The following is a 20,443-nucleotide window of genomic DNA, read 5'->3' as shown; positions in this document are numbered from 1 at the left end:
AGATGTTTAAATAGCACTCTTCTTTTAGATCATTTAAAAATAATTTGGCAGCTGAGCCACCTATGGTCAAAATGCATAATTGTCTACAAAAAAACAAACAACAGATACAGAATTAATGATATATTTATAATATTTTTACAGTTTTTTCAAGTTGGTGCCTAGTGGCATTGAACGAGAACTTTATACTCAGTGTAAAAAGATTTAGGAGACAAACCAACACTAGTAATAGATATAATTTCTCTATGCCATGCAGAAGTTAACTTTTTACACATCATCACTCCTAAGTAGTTCCAATTAAAATCCAAACTGTTCCCAGTTTTGCATCACTGTCATTCTTTGGCAAAAGACTCAAAATAGCCATGGGTTAGGAAACAACTGTTCACTCTTGTGGTTTTTCCTTTTTGCAAAATAAATTTGTTTTGTAAAAGGAATCTGCACTATGCTTGCCTTATATGCTAAATAATTATAAGTAAGCAAAAAATATTATGACTTCTTTGACTAATCTACTCCTAAGGCTTTGAGCTGCCGTTCAATCTCTTCATCGGAGATTGTAGCTTTTGAAGTAGAGGCAGAAGGCAAACTTCGGGCAGCCGATGGAGCTTTGGCCATCTGTGGTTAAAAAAAAAAAGAAAAAGAGGGGGGGGGGAAAGTTCATTAGCAAACATTTGGATTAGGACACAAAGGATGTGCTGCAAAGTAATTCACTTTTGAAACAAAGAGAAAAATATAAAAGCTAACACTAATGGCCAACCTAAAACAAGTAATGAAATTGGTAGAAGCCGGGCGTGATGTCGCACGCTTGTAATCCCTGTACTTGGGAGGCTGAGACAGGAGGATCGCACAGGTTCAAAGCCAGCCTCAGCTACTTAGTGAGGTGCTCAGCAACTTAGTGAGACCCTGTTTCAAAATAAAGTATAAAATAGGTCTGATAGTGTAGCCTGGAGGTAGAAAAGTCCCTGTGTTGTACCGCCAGTAGCACAAAAAGAAAAGGAAAGAAAAAAAAAAGAAAAGAAAAGAAAGGAAAAGAAAAGAAAAGAAATTGGTAGAAACTATTTCAATCTAAGAAAAGAAGATGCTCATACCTTTCCGGAAATTTCAATTCCAATTTCATCAAGAACTTGATTCACAATATCCTGGCTTTCCTCTTCATCATCAGAGCCATCAAAGATGTCATCAAGTGTGTCATTGACTTGGGGGAGGAGAAGAGAACAAGGCAGTTACTTTTAAACAGACTAAATTAGTTTTACATTTTTAAAAGATAGTTCAAATATGTGTATATATTTTTATATTAAAAAAGGCAAATTTAGGTGAAAGCACAAAAAGTCATTTTCAAATGTTAGTGAAGTACACTGATAAATACATTTCTAACCCACTAAATTTGTAGTAACATTTACTTCAACACAAGTTACCTACTAAAAAAAAAAAAAAAGACCTACTTTGATTTTTCTTTAAAAAAATTGTACTTTAAGAGTTGGGGTTATAGAGCTGGGCGCGGTGGCACATGCTTGAAATCCCAGGATTTGGGAGGCTTAGACTAGAGGATTGTAGGTTCATGGCAGCCTCAGCTACTTAGCAAGGCCCACTGAAACTTAGTGAGACCCTGTTTTAAAATAAAGAATAAAAATAGAGCTAGGGTATAGATCAGAGGTAGAATGGCCCTGGGTTCAATCCTTAGTACTGAAAAAAAAAAAATGGGTTGGGGGTATAACTCAGTGGTAGAGTACAGGTCTTTAAATATGACTCCACAAATTCTTTCTATTGAGCTGGTAGCTATCAAACATAAGTAATAAATATATAAGAATCAAATATCCTTAATATAGCAAAGAGATTTACTTTTTATACCTATAATTTTGTTTCATACTTACATATACACTCAATAAAGGAAGAACGTTGTAAATGCTACACCATCTTGTATCCCATTAAGATATATGACAATGCACCAATAAAATATTAAATAAATAAATATTCTAAATAAATTTGAAGATTCAATATTTTCTATTTGTCCAAAGAAGGATGCCCAATTAACCTTATAAAATTATTATTGCTATAACCCTTCATCTTCCTCAAGGCTACTCCTAAAATATTTAGTGAAGATATTCTGTATAGAAGGTATCATGTTGAACTGGATAAATAAATTTTTGAAGGGGTTGGATTATGTATTATTTATCTTTGACACTCAGCATCTAAGTGCCTGGCCTGCAGTATAAATACAGTGGAAGAACAGATGAAAAAAAAATGAGGATCTCAGGTACTTTATTCTTGAGAAGAAAAGAAACAATTTATAATAAATGAAAAAAATATATGAAGATAAAGCTTAAGAGGAAGAGGTTCTATTTAACTGAAAGCAACATGTGAGGCAGCCTGGAAGCATGGTAATATTAGAACAAACCTATAAGATATACACAAGGTAGAATAAGTCCTTCCATTTAATTGGTATTTAAAGTACATGAATAGAAAATGGCAAGGAGGGGAAGCAATAAAAACAGTTGATATGATGCCTGTAATCCTAGTACTTGGAAGGCTGAGACAGGAGGATCGAAGGTTCATAGCCAGCCGTAGCAACTTAGCAAGGCCCTCAGCAACTTAGTGAGACTCATTTTTAATTTAAAAAAAAAAATAGGGTTGAGTGTAGCATGGAGGTAAAATGCTCCAGAATTTAATCCCCAGTAGCACACACACACAGAGAAAAAAAAGAAAGAAAGAAAGAAAGAAAGAAAGGAAGAAAGAAGGAAAAAAAGAAAAAGAAAAGAAAAAGTAAAAGAAAGAAAGAAAAGTATCTTCCCTGAATATTGAGGGTAAATTACAGAAGAAAGGCAACCTAGTCTGATCTCCTTTTACCCCGTTGGTAAGTGGGCCCACAGTAACAGATCAAATATCTGCTACTGAAACAGTCCCTGTCTTTGGAGTGCCCTTAGCAAGATGTCCTGGTTTCGGATTATATAGTAACAAATTTATAATCTATGGGCTTATAAACCATGACTCCCTGGAAATTGTCACATAAGGTAGGTGGCCATCTGGGGAATGAGCACACTGGTTCAAAACTTAAATGCTCCTTTCACCATAAGATGATAAGGAACTTCATCACATACTCCATGTGTTGTTACTCTGGACCAGAGCTCTTGTCTGAGATAGGAAGAGAAAAAAGAGCACCATTTGTAGTCTGCACTGTCTGTGTATTTTAGTTGTTTGTTTCCTTTTATTAATAAAACCTGATATTGCTTATAATATCTGACTTGCATAAACATGATTTAAAAATTTGATTTTGTGTTAGTTCAAAGTATGAAATAAATTTGGAAAAGGCAAAAGGAACTTATGGATAAAAAGCTTCTAAATAACATAGAATTTCATCTCTGAAGAAAAATGTTAATATTAAGACATGAATTAGTATCTCAGTTCTTACATTTAGTTCCCATGCAATTTTGGGAGAAAAGTCATTTTACTTCTCTGGGGCTCTGTATCTCACTGGCAAAAATGAAAGAGCTTGATTGGAAAATGGTTTTGATTTATGATTTGGGGTACTACTTTGTGGTCAGCAAAAGTCAACAAAAAAGATGTCAACATACTCCAGAGGTATGCTATGGAAAAATAAATTCAGCAATGTCCTGTCTGGATGTTAGAAAGTAATAAGGGTGTTGGGAAGAGCAGGTCAACTTGTGTGGGTCTGAATAAAGAACTGTTGCAGAAAAAAATGAAGGAAGCCAATAGAGAACAACAGAAATGCAGCCAGGGATTAATAGAAAACGGTAATTCCTGAAAAGCCATGACAAAAATCTATGCTGAAGATTTACCAAGGACCTTGTTCCCCAAACTTGAGCACATTTTAAAACAATATGGCACAATACAAATCCTGATTAGAAAAAGATATATTCATTTAGGCTTTACATTTGAGTAAAAATTTTGTTAATGTAATTTATTATGTTACTGAAAACATAAGTAACATAAACCCTAATGGGAACAACTATGATAGGATAATATATAAATGATTAAAGCCTTCATTCTATTCATTATAAAAGGTTATTTCTCTATGACCTGCTCACACCTGTGCCATCACTGGAAATCATAAACAGGTTAGACACTGTAATCATTATATAAATGACAATTCTCTTCAGTCATTAAAATTTTACTTAAGATTGATTGATTGATTGATTGATTGTATGTGTGATACTGGAGATTGAACCCAGGGACGTTCTACCTCTGAGTTACACCCCCAATCCTATTTATTATTCTTTATTTTAGAACAAGGTCTAAGTTGTAGAAAACCTCACTAAGTAGTTGAGGCTGGCCTTGAACCTGCGATCTGCCTGTCTCAGCCTCCCAAGTACTGGAATTACTTAAGCTTTAAGAGCTTGAAAAATCATATATTTTCCAAATAAAGGCTTGAATTAAAGCTAAAAAAAATTTTTGGATCTATTAAAGATATAAACATACTATTAGACTCTAGAAGAAAAAAAACCTCTGAAATAAAATAATACAAAAGTGAATATGCTAATCCTAGAAATTTAAATATATAATGTTTTAGATACTAAATGCTATTTAACAAATGCTGGCAGATAAGCAGAACTAAATGGGCATATCCCTACGCAGCAGTAAAACAACTAGAAAGAATCTCTTCAAAACAATGATGTAATTTCTGACATGTAAGCAATGGCTCAATATGGGGCATGGTGTTGTGAAGAGTCAGTCATTTACTACCTGGGGGAAAAAATACTGGTGTAGTCATTCTGAGAAGAATTTGGTAGTTCAAACCAGAAGCCTAGCAAGCTTAGTCAATTCTCTAAGGAGATTTAAGAAACCAGACAAAGTTATGCATAAAGATATATTTCATTGCAACTTCATAAACTTACTCATTTCTTCAGTCATTTCCATTTTCATGTTTTCCTTCTGGAAATTCTGCATTGTTTGTAATGTCTTTTGTGGATCCATCTTCTTGTTTACTGCCTGCATTGTCTTTAAATATACAAAAAGCTTAATGTTAGCTACATAATTATGGAATTCTTACTACAGAGTAAGTCCAGGGGGAATATCTCAAATACACAGATGCTTTAAAAAAGATATATATGTATATATATGTATATTATGGCTATATAATAAAACATAGAGTGCTGAAACATTCTAGAAAAAATTAAATATTGGTTTAGGAGCCATCTGCTAAACATCTATATAATTAAAATCAATGTAAAACTTCTTCTGAACAGGAGGCAAAACATAAAATTTATTGCTATTCAAATGGAAAAACTCAATTTGCCTGATATTTAGCCAGTAAGTAATGTCTACATTACGTATTAATTTGTTTTTTATTTATTTTAATGTCTACATTACTTATTAATTTATTTTTAAATTTTTACTAAAAATTTCAAAGTATAAATAAAAAAGGACTAGAGGCTTTATTAATAAATTTTAAATCATAAAGAAATAAACAACTGTTTTGCAAAAATGCTACGGACTTTTTCTTATATATTTGTAAATTATTTTATTAAAAAGCTACTGCTCTTGCCAGGCGTGGTGGCACACACTTGTAATCCCCACGCTTGGGAGGCGGAGACAGGAGGATTGCGCAGGTTCGAAGCCAGCCTCGCTGGCTTAAGAGACTGTTTCCAAATAAAAAATATAAAATAGGTCTGGGAGTGTAGCCTGGAGGTAGAAGGGTTCCATCTCAAGTACCACCAAACAAAATAAAATAAAATAAAAATAAAAAAATTTACTGCTCTAGTATGATTAAAATTTACACATTTATATGATACATTATATATGCATGTATATATGCATTATATGGTTAATCTGGCATATATATATATATGAATTGTACAGATACTGTACAATTCATTTTCTGTCACATGAAATAAAATATTGTTTGGTTTTAAATATATAAAGAAAGCAAGTTTTATACATCAAGGAGCTCATTATTTATTAAATGACTGAAAGACACAGAGTCCTTTAAACACAGCAAAATATAAGTTCCTAGAAAATGCTGTCTGAAAATTCTTTGACAATATTTGTATGTAGTGAATCAGAGGAAACTGTTACTAGAAAGTAGTCAGATATGAAAGCTTAATGAAATGAGGAGCTCAAATGTCTGACCATTTAAGGAAAAAATGCAAACATTGTTTTGGGTAAGTTTTATAAACTTAGAAGCTACACATGATCTTAGTAAATGGAAATGTCCTTATTTTATTTTAATTATAGCAATAAAAAATTCAGAAGTAACTGAGTTATCTAGTACTACAATTCATTTTACTAAAGATTCTAAACTACATATATTACCAGAAGAAACTTTCAAATCTGATTTGAATATCAGTATTTAATCTATTCGATGCAACGATCAGTGTATGGATATGAAGGCTCCCACTTACCTTTGCTGTGGTAGACATCGCTCCAGCCATCTTCATCTGGGAGTTCATCACTTTGGTTTGTGTGGACATAGAAGTGACTTTTGAACTGACAGCAAAAGTTCTTGTTTTCTGTTTTCGCAGATGCACAAGCTGTTTGGCTAATACCCTGCAAGCTTCTTTATTACCAATCTTGGCCATTTTCTTAATTTCTAATTCCTAAGTGGAAAAATAAAAAGAGGAGAATAAAATTACTGAGAAGTAGTCCTCAATGGTTTATTTAGAAAAACAGGTCAAATGTATAGATGTATATACATATATATATACATATATCTAGCCACCCATTCTCCTTAAGAAAAAAGTTGACATAAAATCACAGAAAAAGTCATTTGAAAGGGCTATTTATTCTAAATGTTCACATGGAGAGAGGCAGTTCCTTCATCCATGAATATAATGCAAATTCACAAAACAGTATGTACACAGAACCCCGCAAAACACAAAAGTAGGTAGAAAAGACAATCAGTGGTAGTGAGTAAATAAGGATTGAGAGGATAGATTTATAGCTGATATTAGAGATAGTTGCATTAAATGCACTGGTCCATCTTATACCTCAATTAAAAGGCCAACTCTCAGATTGCATAAAAAAGCAAATCCAATTATATGCTATCTCAATAGGCCAACCTTACATACAAAAGCAAAGCTGGATAAAAATATGAAAAATATGTACTATACAAATATTTACCAAAATCTACAAATCTGGAATGATTATCTTAGTATTAAATCAAACTTAAGAACAAGAAATATCAGAAACAAATGAATCTTCTGTAATGATAAAAAAAAAGTCAATACATGAAATCATCAGGGCAATCCTATATGTGTACTCACCTAATTAAACTGTTTCAGATTATAAAGAATATAAATGATAGAACTCAAAGGTAGAATACACACATAATACACATGAGAGTTATCAACAACTCTTATTTTAAATATGTTACTTCAATTATTACAAACACAGTAGTCTCCCCTTATCCACAAGGGTGGGGTGGACAAGTTGGGACTTCTGAGTATTTATTCTCTCTATATAGCTATGATAAATGACTTTTCACTTTTTTTTTTTTTTTTTTTTTTTGGTGGTACTGGGGATGGAACCCTTCTACTTCCGGGCTATACTCCCAGACCTATTTTATATTTTTAAATTGGAATTAGGGCCTCTTAAGTCAGTGAGGCTGGCTTTGAACCTGTGCGATCCTCCTGTCTCCGCCACCCAAGGAAGAATTTTTTGGATTCTCTTTGGCACACCTGAATCGCCAGCATCACTATTCTTATAGTTTGAGAACATTATTAAGTAATATGTGTACTGCAATACAGTGACAACAGATCTGATGACCAGATAGCTACTAAGTGACTAATAAGCAGGCAGTGCATACAGTGTTGATACACTGGACAAACAGATGATTCACATCCTCCACAAGAAAGAACTAGGTGCCAGGAAATTTCATTAAACTATTCAGAAGAGTTTACAATTTAAAACTTAGGAATGTTTATGTCTCAAATTTTTTGTTTAATATTTTCCAACCTCAGTTGACCATGGGTAACAGAAACTACAGAAAGTTCAACAATGGATGAGGGCAGACTACTATAACCAAAATATTGGTAATGATACAGATGACTTAAAAACAATCACCAAACTGACCTGACATTTGTAAGATTTTATTACCAACAGTAAAATTATATTCTTTACAAGGATATAATACAATCACCAAAATATTCCACTTTCTTCATCAGAAAACAGGTCTCAAATTCAAAAGGACTGAAATTATACCAAGTACATTTTCTAAGCTAATGTAATTATACTGGAAGTTAATAACAAAAATATGAAAGAAGCCCAGCGTGGTGGCGCACGCTTGTAATCCCCGCGCTTGGGAGGCAGAGACAGGAGGATCGCGCAGGTTCGAAGCTAGCCGCGTGCGCTGGCTTAGGAGACCCTGTTTCCAAATAAAAATGTAAAAATAGGTCTGGGAGTGTAGCCCGGAAGTAGAAGGGTTTCCAGGAACCCCAATACCACCAAAAAAAAAAAAAAAAAAAAAAAAAGAAAAGAAAAGAAAAAAAGTCCTAAGTAAACAAAAATTAAAAACATTGTTCTTAATAAGTTGTGTGTAAAACAACAAAAACAAACTAGAGAGGAGCCAGCCTTCTATACTTAGAGGAGGCTGAGGCAGGAGGAACACAGTCTAGAGGCCAGCACTTCGTAACTTAGGAAAACCCTGCTTCAAATGAAAAACTATAAAAAAGGCTGGGCATGTAGATCAGAGGTATCCCTGGGTTCAATCCTAAGTAACACACACACACACACACACACACACACACACACACACACACAATCATAGAAGGTAATTTTTAACTTAATAAGATGAAAATAACAATCAATCAAAATTTGTAGCCGGACGTGGTGGCGCACGCTTGTAATCCCCGCGCTTGGGAGGCGGAGACAGGAGTTATCACGCAGGTTCGAAGCCAGCCGCGCGCGCTGGCTTAAGAGACCCTGTTTCCAAATAAAAAAGTATAAAAAATGGGTCTGGGAGTGTAGCCCGGAGGTAGAAGGGCTTCCAGGAACCCCAGTACTACAAAAAAAAAAAAAATTGTGAGCTATAGTTAAACAATTTTTAAGACACATAGCATTATAGTTTATATTTGAAAAATTTAATTCAATATAAAATAGAAAAAAAGAAACAGCAAATGAGCAAATGAAACACAAAGCAGGAAAAAAGAGAAATTGAATAAACAGATATTATAAACGAGTGAAGACAAATCAGCAGAGAAAATTAGTGAAAGCAAAAGCTTTTTTTCTTATAAAAGACTAATCAAGTTGATAAACCACTAGCTTAAATGGTGAAGAAAAAACCAAGATGAACAGAGAGAACACATAATTTTTACATATTAAAAGTGCAAAGGATGACATCACTTCCTATCTTGAAGAAGTTAAAGAGTAACATGGGAACACTGCATTCATCAACACTGAGTCAGCTGATTTTCCACAAAGATAACAAGGGAAGGTATCAGCAACAAATTATGTTGGAAGTGAACTTTATATGCACCAAGTAAACCTCTGCCCTTATCTGATACCACAGCAAAACTTAATTGAAAACGGTTTATATTTTTAAATCTAAGAACTAAGACTATGTTAATTCTAGAAGAAAACATAAAAAGTTTAAGTGACTTTGGGTTAGGCAGATTTCTTACGAGACTAGCCACAGTTATACTTCATTTAAAAAGATTTAAAAAACCTTCTATTCCTCAAAAAACACTTAGGAAAATGAAGAACAAGGACAAGATCTTAGAATAATTGCAAAGGACACACATATTTATAATATATAAAACCACTACAATTATAAGAAAAAACTTTATGGAAAAAACATGAATAAGATATTTGAAAAGAAACTTTGGCAAAGAAGATATATGTAAATGACAAATAGGTTCATAAAAAGATGCGGATCATCATGATCAAATAGGGAAATTCAATTTAAACTGAAAATGTACTACAGACCCACCAGAATAGCTGAAATAAAAGGCTGTCAACTCCAAGTACATGGAACAAATTTAATTCTCATACATTGCTAGTGGGAAGAGAAAATATTACAGGCACTTTGCTAATTGTTTAGCACTTTCTTATACAGTTAAACATACACTTATCCTATGACTCAGTAATCTCACTCTTAGGAATTTATCCAAATAAATGAAATATTCAAATAACCAAACTCATGGAAAAAACTTCAGATGACCACTGGCTACTAAATAGATGAACCAACTGTGAAATATTCACACAATGGAGTAACACTCATGAATAAAAATAATTCTGTTACATGCATCGACATTGGTAGACTTCAGAATGATTATGATGAAAAAAGCATATAAAAGAGTTCACATATAATTACATTTTTAAAAAAATTCTGAGAAACAGCCAGGCGTAGTGGTGCACACTTGTAATCCCTGTGTTTGGGAGGCGGAGACAGGAGGATCACGCAGGTTCGAAGCCAGCCTCGCTGGCCTAAGAGACCCTGTTTCCAAACGAAAATTAAAAAAAAAATAGGTCTGGGAGTGTAGCCCAGAGGTAGAAGGGTTTCCAGGAACCCCAGTACCACCAAAAGAAAAAAAAGAAAAATTCTTTTCTTTCAAAAGAAAAAAAAAAAGAAAAATTCTGAAAAACATAAACTAACCTACACTGCCAGATCAGATCAGTATTTCCTCCATTAAGGAAAAGGAGAAATGGAGGCATTTGTAGGAGGGATTTCAAAAAGCAGAAAAAACTTTTACGGATGGTGGCTATATTCACAAAATAGTTTCAGGTATTTAAATTTATGTCAAGTGCCGGGCGTGGTGGCGCACACTTGTAATCCCTGCGCTTGGGAAGCGGAGACAGGAGGATCTCGCAGGTTGGAAGCCAGCTGCGCTGGCTTAAGAGACCCTGTTTCCAAAAAAAATATAAAATTGGTTTGGGAGTATAGCCCGAGGATAGAAGGGCTTCCAGGAACCCCAGTACCACCAAATAATTAATAATAATAATAATGATAATAGTAAATTTATGTAAAAACATATCAAACAGTATAATTCAAATATTTAGTTTATTGTATGTCAATTACATCTCAATAAAGCTGCTTTTTAAAAAAAAGACTTGAAGATTCATTTAAAACATAGACTTTTTAAAAAAAAATACATTTGTCACAAACACATTGATCTTTAAAATATCATACCTATGGGTTAATTTTATTTTTTAGTGCCCTCTCGTTTTCCATGACTATTTTAGCTTATCTGTTAACTAAGAAGATAGTAGTTCTGGTTTAGGAGACATTTTGTCCTAGACATTAATGATTTTCAGAAACAGGTATAATTTGATTCTACAAGTCAGCAGAATACAAAATTTTGATACAACTCAGCAGAATGACACAATAAAGTTAGCAGAAAATGTAGGGAAGCAGTAAATGTCATTTCTCAATCAAGTAAATCACTTGCCACCTGCCATTTGCCTTTTTCCTAGTTAGCTAATTATTCAAAAAACCAATTTTCAAATTTGTTTGAAAACTTGAACTAAAATGTAATGTTCTACTTACCAGCTGTTTTTCTTGTTTCTCTAAAGCTGCTCGATCTCTGATTATAGCCCTCTGTGTACCTCGTAATTCTCGATTCTGTTCCTTTATTACATCTAAAAGAAACACAAAAGTAAGGTTTTTTTTTATACCACTTAAAACACTGGACAGAAAGACTATAATTAAAATGCTTTATTTACTAAATGTTAAAATTCTTTTTAGTTTAATATATTAAAAATAGGCTAAATATTAAAACATGAATTATAATATTTATAATATAAATAAGTGATGGATAGTGAGTGCAAATATGCTTTACTTTGAGGTTTAACTATAAATTCATATTACGTCACAATATTCGCTTAAACGATTAATTAGTATGTAATTTTAATTGGCTCATACATATATACATGTGCAAGTGTATACAAGCAGGCATGCGTGCGCATACACACACACACACACACACACACACACACACACACACAAATATTTTTATCTCTCCTTACTCCAGTACTATGAGAACTTTAGAAAGGAAGACAAGTCATGTGTTTTGTTTTTTTCGAGAAGTCATAATAGAATTGACCAGCAGGCATCCCAATAAGGCAGATGTGGATTTGATTCTGCCTTTTGGATCACATCTTTGCCATTTTATTATTATATAATTATATAAAATAGGTCTTATTTTAAGGAGCAAATACAAAATGCCTAAAATAAGTGTCCACTTAATCATAATGTCTTTGTAATTTATATAAATTCATTTGGATTCTTTTGTAAAATTGAAGTATAACTCTAGAATTTATGGACTATAATTGGAGTTGTTATTAAATAGTGATATCCTAAAAGCGATAAAAAGTGTCAACGTTAATTTTTGCCAATGCTGATCTCTTGTCATGAATCATGTTAAGTGCTTTACAGATATTACATAATTTGATGTTTATAATAGTCTTTTGGAGGTGAATTTTCTATTATTTTATATATAATAAATTTGAGTGTTAGAAAAGTTAAATAATTTGCCAAAGTTATCTAAGTTGGGTAAGCAGTAACACCAGATTTGGACCAAAGTACTCTGACTCTTGAAGCAGAAATGCTAACCATTTCACTAGCATAACTTTTTCATAAAGAGATGGATTAACAACAACAATAAGAGAAAGAACAGTCTCCTCATCAAGTGGTGCAAGAAAACTGGATAACCACATTGAAGAGAATGATTCATGATTCATGCCATATACAAAAATTGACTTTAAAAAGGCCAAAATATAAGAGGCAAAGCCATAAAACTCTTAGAAGAATACACAGGATTAAATCATCATGATCTAGGATTTGGCAGTGGATTTTTAAACATGACTAAAAATAAAAGCATTAAAAATATAAACATTAAGACATTTTTACATTTCAAACATCTTATGTTTTAAAACATTAAGAACATAAACATTAAAAGCATAGGCAAAAACACATAAATTGGACTTCATAAAAATTAAAGCTTCAGGTATTAAAGGACACTATCAAGTGGAAAGACAACCTATAAAATGAGTAAAAAATATATGATATATGCAAAATGAACAAAAGACAAACAACTCAATATTAAAAGGAGCTTGGAGGTGGGCGCAGTGGAGCACACTTGTAATCCCAGCATTTGGGAAGCTGAGACAGGAGGATTATGGTTCATTGACAGCCACAGCTACTTAGTGAGACCCTGAAACTCTCTAAAGCACACAGTGTTCTTAAACATATCCAAGTCAACCACTAAGGCAAGCATGGGAAGGATGGGTGGGGAGGGAATGGGGTGGGGACTGGGTAGGGGCTAACTGGATGATGTGTGCATGTATGTCTACACAAGTTTTTTACCCCATTATGATATATGAATACAATGTACCAATAAAAAATAAAAATAAAATAAAATAAAAATGAAAAAAAATAGGGCTGGGAATGCCCCAGTACCACAAAAAAAAAAAAAAAAAGGAGCTTGGATAGACATTTCTCAAAAGAAAATACAAAAAGGTCAATAAATATATAGAAAGGATATAAAATATTATTAGCCATTAGAGAAACAAGATACCACTTCTCATCCATTAGGATGGCTATTATTAAAAATATAGAACTGTTGATGAAGACATGTTGACTGCAACCCCTTTATGTTGCAGGTAGGAAAGCAAAATGATTTGGCTACCATGAAATTAGCTACATATCCCAATAGTTTCACTCCTAGATTTTTACTTTCTAAAAAAGTTCAAACAGGAGACCTCAAAATTAAAGGGAGGAAAACAAAAATGGGGTCATGTCAAACTAAAAAGATGTGCACAGAAAAAAGAACAGTCAACAGAATGAAAAGACAACCTTCAAATGGAAGAAAAAAATGCAAGCTAATTATCTGATAAGGGGTTGATATTCAGAATACATAAGGAACTCTAAAACCTCAATAGTAAAAAACAAAACAATTTATTACACAATTTAAGAATGCACAAGACCTAAAGAGGTATTTCTTAAAAGAACACAAACAAACATAACAAAGTCAGTCACTAAGCCGAACATGAGAAGGAAGGAAAGAATGGGGCGAGAACTGGGGAAAGGCTAAATTTGTGGTGTGAGCATGTATGTCTCTATCATCTTGTACCCCTTTAAGATGTATAATTACAATGCACCAATCAAAAAAAAGTGGTCAACAGGTATATGAAAAAATGTTCACTATCATTAAGTTTCAGGGAAATGCAAATTTAAATCACAATGAGATATCGAGACACAACAGAAAGAAGAGCTAATTATTAAGTGACAAAAGATAAGTGCTGGCAAGGATACAGAGAAAAGGGAACCCTTGCATGCTGTTGGTGAGGGTGTAAATAAAATTAAAAATACAACTATCATATGATCCAGCAAGCCCATTAATGGGTAAAATATCTAGTAGAAAGTAAATCAGAGCCGGGCGTGGTGGCGCACGCTTGTAATCCCCGCGCTTGGGAGGCAGAGACAGGAGGATCGCGCAGGTTCGAAGCCAGGCGCATGCGCTGGCTTAAGAGACCCTGTTTCCAAATAAAAAAAAATACAAAATAGGTGTCTGGGAGTGGAGCCCGGAGGTAGAAGGGCTTCCAGGAACCCCAGTACCACCAAAAAAAAAAAAAAAAAAAGAAAGTAAATCAGTAAGTCAGAGACTCCCATGTTCTTGGAGTACTCACCATTAACAACAGGCAAGAAATGGAAATAACCTAAGTACCCATCAACTGATGAAGAAAATGTGGTGCATATACACAATGGAATTCTATTCAGCCATAAGAAAGAATAAAATCCTGTCATTTGCAACAATAAGGATGGGACTGGAGGTCATTATGTTAAGTGAAAATAAGGTAGATTAAAAAAGTGCAGAATTATCTCACTCATATGTTAAATCTAAAATATAGTTGTTCTCATAGTGAGAGAAGAATGGTAGTTACTAAAGGCTGGGGAGTGTGTGTGTGGAGGGAGGGGCAGGGAAGGATGGGAAAAGGTTGATAAGTAGGTAATACGCTACAGTTAGATAGGAGCAAGAAGTTCTGGTGTGCTAGTATATAATAACTATAGATAACAATGTGCTATGCATTTCAAAAATGCTAAAAGAAAGGACTTGAAAGTTTTCCCATAAATCAATCATAAATGAGGATAGTTATATTTTCTCTGATTTAAACATTATACATTGTGTGTGTGTGTGTGTGTACACACACACACATATGGAACTATCACACTGCATTCCATTAATATGCAAATATTTTTATGTGTCAATTAAGAATTTAAACAGAAACTCAAAATACTTCTACATGAATGTTCATGACATTGTTCACATAAACTAAAAAAACCCTAAATGACCATCAACAGATATGCAAATTGTGGCATATACATACAGTAGAACATCATTCAGAGATCAAAATAAATGGAGAACAACTCACAGTTACATTTATATGAATACAGAATAGATAAACTCATAGTGACAAAAAAATAGATTGTAGCACCAGAGTTTGGGCAGCAGGGAATGATGGGTCCTTGCTTAATGTGTACAGGGTTTTTTCTATGAGGTGATGACAATATTTTGGATTTAGATACAGATGATAGTTAACTCACCACTGTGAATATACTAAAAAGCATTGAATTATTCATTTCAAAATGGTTAATGCTATATGAATTGTACCATAACTAAAACTAAAAAGAAGTCAAAACTCATTATATCCAATTTTTAGGGTAAATTATAATTACTATGTCATTATAATACTTATATTTGTATTAATAGTTACTATCATTTAATTGTTGATGAAAATCAATAGAATATAAGGGTTTTCTGAATAGAAGTTAAAATAAAGCAAGGAGGCACATGCCAGTAATCCTATTACTTAGGAAGCTGAGACAGGAGGATCGCAGGCTGGAAGCTAGAAAGGGGTGACCTAGTAAGACCATTTCAAAATAAATAATAATAAAAGAGCTGAGGGTGTAGCTCAGCAGTAGGATGTGCCTGGGCTCAATCCACATAACATCTACTTTCCCTCCTTGTTTACCTATTTCTAAGTTAGGTTGTATCTTGGGCCTTTAATGCTCAAGATTTACTTTGGACTTATTGTATATATTTCTTATACAGAGGTATACAAAACCATAGTGTAGAGGCAAAGCGACATTTTCCCTCTGCCCTTCAAAAAGAATCAATGGAATAAAGTGACAAGGATTAAATAGGAAAAAAAAGGCATATAAATGTATTAACATACAAATGAGGAAGATCACAGCAGGGGGGAAATTAGGAGTGTGATTATCCACTAGTTCAAAACTATTCAGAAACTTATACACACCCCTTTTGCTACAGTAGAAGAGAACAGGGAATGTTGCGGGAAGAGCGAATGATTTTAGGGAATTTGATGGGTTTGGAGAACTACAATGGCCTGGACAAAGTGTGTGTGGCCTGAAGAATACCCAGTGATTTGTGAATGACCAAAATAAAAGGCAATGTGTGGGAACAAAGGCTGTCTAGGTGTGTTGAAAACTTCATCTAGGAAGAGTTCAGATAATAGAAACTCAAGGAAGGGATCCAGAGGTAACAGTTGTTTTTTTAAGGGCTCTGATTAAGTAGACAAGGAGATGGCCTTTTCGAGTATTTGCTGCTAAATTCCTTAAATTTAAAATAACCAGCATTTCATGTTGCCATACCTTGAGTACCTCAATAGCATATCTACAATTAAGATGAAAAATGTGAGATTTTTTAATCTCACCACCAATGTTATTCATGTTTTTGGTTCAAGGCACTTAGGAAAGTTTAGTACAAAAATATGTATTGTGAGTCTTTAAGAGAAAAATATGTTATAGATTATATCCCAAATTTATTAAGCCAGAATACTAGGAATTATCTACTAAAATTTCCTAGATAGTGGTATTTCATGAAACATTGGTTAAAATTCTAATATAAAATATAAATTCTAATACAAAATATAGCCTGCTAGTTATAATTAAAAATTATATGAGGTCATTGCTTTGAATTAAGCTCCTACACCAGGTCCTCAAAATACCATATTAAAAATCAAAATGGAGTCATGTATACTAATGGTTCAAGTTATTAAATGTACTTTCTAAGAAACCAGAAAAGGTAATAGCTAAATTTCCCAAACAAGCTAGTTTCAATGAAGTTCTATTTTATTCCTTCCAAAAAGGTAATCTGAAGTAAACCAACACTATCCAACTACTTAATATCTATTGTTCTCTCTGTTTCTGCCTTAACAAAAAAGTAACTTTGAAATGACCAATCTGCTTCTTGTTCTTTTTTCCATTTTCTTCATCCTTTTCCTGTCTATAAAACCAATGTCTTTTATTGATCTTACTGGAATACAATGGGATTTTAGCTGATTCTAGAGTCACAAATAAAGCGAAATAAGATCTTTAAATAAATTTGTTGTAGTTTGTATCCTTTGATACTAAGGCTAAGACAATATCACAAACTGGAGGCATGTGAAATTTATTTTTTCACAGTTCACAAAGCTCAAAGTCCACAATCAAGGTGCCAGCAGGTTGGCTTCTCCTGGGGCCTCTCTCCTTGCCTTGTGGATGACTGCCTGCCTCCTTGCTGTCCCAATGTGGTCTTTTCTCTTTGTGTGCCTTTTCTTGGTGCTCCCGTATCCTCTTACAAAGGAGAGCCATCTTATTGGATCAAAGTCTTGCCTTTACGACCTCTTATTTATTATTATTGTTGTTGTTGTTATTATTATTATTATTATTATTATATTATTTGGTGGTACTGGAACCCAGGGGCCTTCTACCTCTGGGCTACAATCCCAGACCTATTTTATATTTTTTATTTGGAAACGGTCTCTTAAGCCAGCTGAGGCTGGCTTCGAACCTGCACGATCCTCCTGTATTTTTAACTTCTTTAAAGGCCCTATTTCTAAATAAACACAGACTTGGGGTTAGAGATTCATAATATATATTTAAAAGTAGAAAACACACTTTAGCCCATAACACAAAATATCTTTCATCAGACATCTACAGACTGACAACCAACAATAAAGTGCCCATTCCTTTTATCTCTGAAAGCAGTCATTGGCTTCTTTACTCAGACACACCCAAGTTACCGCTTTTGGATGTGGCTGGATTGGCACCAAATCCACAAAGAAGCCAATGACTGCTTTCAGAGATAAAAGGAATGGGCACTTTATTGTTGGTTGTCAGTCTGTAGATGGTTCTAGAATATCTCTCAAAAGCTTGTGTATTCGGGAGGCTGAGACCGGAGGACTGCGGTTCACAGACAGCCTCAGCTACTACTTAGTGAGGCCCTCTGCAACTTAGTGAGACCCTGTTCCAAAATAAAGAATAAAAAATAAGGCAGCAGTTGTAGCTCGGAGGTCGAATGCCCTGGGTTCCATCCCCAGACTCGCCAAAAATAAAATAAAATAAAATAAAAAGCTTGTGTATTGAAGCCAGTGCAGCAAGGTTCAGAGGTATGGCATGGCTAGAGGAGTTGATGCCCTGGAGCCTGCCAGGAGGACTAGACCTGCCCTCTTCCCTGCATCCTTTCAAGCTTCCATGAGCTGAGCAGCTGCCCTGCAGCCATGATGTTGCCTTCTTGGAATGAATCTGAAACTGTGGGCGAAATAAATCTTTCCTCTTTACTTTGATCTTGTTAGGTATTTTGTCACATCAATTAAAAAGTGGACTAATACAATTAGTAGGAAGATAATGACCACTAATCACTTACCCTCGTCTTTTGAAAAGAAACATAGTCTAAGTTTAAAACCATAAAATTACAAGCAAAGTTCTGAAGTACAACCCTTGTGTAACTGCAGACTCCTAAACTCAACTAGTAAGATCAAGTGGCGGTATTAAAGAGTAATAATGGTCTTTTGCAACTTCAATGATATGGCTTCGAAACAGAAGCCAGTATATTAATACAATTAATTGTGGCTAGATAACGGGCATAAGTGCATAATAACTGTTAAAAACCTTGATTGCTAAGATCTAGAATTCTGTCAGTATATATTTTTTCATTACTAGGCTAGTATAATTAAAAATATAAATTTTGTCAGTGCATGGGTTTCTGTCAGAAAGGGCTTAAACCCTTGGAATATCCTGAATGACAGGAATGCCTCTTGTCTTTGAGAAAAAGCCCTTTCCTCCATACCTGTGTCTGCTAACCTGTGTGGGGCCTAATAGGTTAAGGATGGGGCTGGACACCAGAAAGACAAAACATTTGACTTTTAGCCTCATCCCTTCCCTGTACTTCAACTCAAGGGCAAGAGGATTCTGGAATAAGGTTAAAAAATCTTTTTTTTTTTTTTTTTTTTTTTTGTGTGTGTGTGTGTGTGTGCTGGGAATGGAACCCAGGGGTGTTCTATCTCTAAGCTACACCCCCAGCCCTATTTTTTATTCTTTATTTTAAAATAGGATCTCACTGAGTTGCAAAGGGCCTCATGAAATAGTATCTGAGGCTGTCAGCAAACTGTGATCCTCCTGTCTCAGCCTCCCAAATGCTGGGATTACAAGCATGCACCCACCATGCCTGGCTCACAAAAACTCTTAAAAGAGATCTAGTTTTCTAACTGGTGAACACACTGAGGATATGGAAGTAGTCTAGGCCCCTTCTCTTCATTTGACTGTTTCTGAGTGATCTCTTTAAAATAAGCCATTAATAGTAAATAAAACACTTTCCTGAGTCCTGAGAGTTGTTCTAGCAAATTATTAACCCTGAAGAGTGAGCTATAGAAACTGGTCAGAAAGAAATACGAGTGGCAAGCTGAGACTTGCAAGCAGCAACTGAGGTAGGGAAGTCCTGAGAGATTGAATCTTAATCTACAGGGTCTGTTCTGCCTTTGGATAATTAGGCAGAGAATTAAATATTGTGGAATACTCATTTGGTGTCCAAGAATCAGAATTCAGACTAGATATAGCCATCTTTATTGGAAAAAAGTATTATGACAAAAGCAAATATGATAATAAAAATAGTTCTATTTTGCTTTTCTTAATTTTCTACAACTGTGTATATTAACTGTCATTGTATACCATAAAAGAAAAAAATAAAGAAAATTAACTACTATGTGTTCCACAGTCTCATACTTGTTAATAGACCTATTAATATTTAAGCAGTTTTATCCAAGCTTTCTAAGCTATAAAGTCAGAGGATTTAATGTTACATACTAAAACATAATCATAACACTTTAAAACATATTATGGCAAGTAGGAAAAGATAGTAAAATGTCTTCATATGAGAAAACAGGAATAGCCTATAAAACAAATTGCTCAATTTTCTTGTGCAATCCATATATATTAAATACACATTTAATGATTTAGTCCTCTATGTAGTTCAGAACAGACCACTGAGAAAGGTTGAGATGCTCTTAATGTTTTTAAGGCTATATTTATTTTCCATTAGATTTATTTCTTAGGAGGTCTCATTTGGTCCCATTACTACAGATCTTTAAGATCAGAGAATATATATAAGAAAAAAAATTCCAAGATGTCCTAAATTTACTTACCAGGGCCAAAAAACTGCTTTACATTTCTGAATACATGTTAAAACCTTATCTGAAACCCATCACTACACACAGGCACTAC

The 20,443-nt window shown here is 34.0% G+C and overlaps 1 protein-coding gene across 1 annotated transcript in view; it reads right to left on the bottom strand.

Annotated features, from left to right (window-relative positions):
• Positions 1–448: 448 nt before the first annotated feature.
• The window catches only part of CHMP2B (charged multivesicular body protein 2B), a gene marked incomplete at its 5' end in the record, with an annotated part of 30,569 nt that continues 10,574 nt past the window's right edge, over positions 449–20,443 (bottom strand). The window contains 5 exons of the mRNA XM_080695460.1: positions 449–609; positions 1,083–1,189; positions 4,845–4,947; positions 6,351–6,545; positions 11,432–11,523. Coding sequence (XP_080551586.1) covers positions 499–609; positions 1,083–1,189; positions 4,845–4,947; positions 6,351–6,545; positions 11,432–11,523 — 608 coding nt within the window. The 3' untranslated portion in view covers positions 449–498. The remainder of the gene's footprint in view (positions 610–1,082; positions 1,190–4,844; positions 4,948–6,350; positions 6,546–11,431; positions 11,524–20,443) is intronic.

Source organism: Muscardinus avellanarius (assembly GCF_963383645.1).
Source record: "Muscardinus avellanarius genome assembly, chromosome: 5".
Classification (NCBI taxonomy): domain Eukaryota; kingdom Metazoa; phylum Chordata; class Mammalia; order Rodentia; family Gliridae; genus Muscardinus; species Muscardinus avellanarius.
Note: the sequence above shows the minus strand (reverse complement) of the source record. Positions and strands in the feature narration are given on the sequence as shown.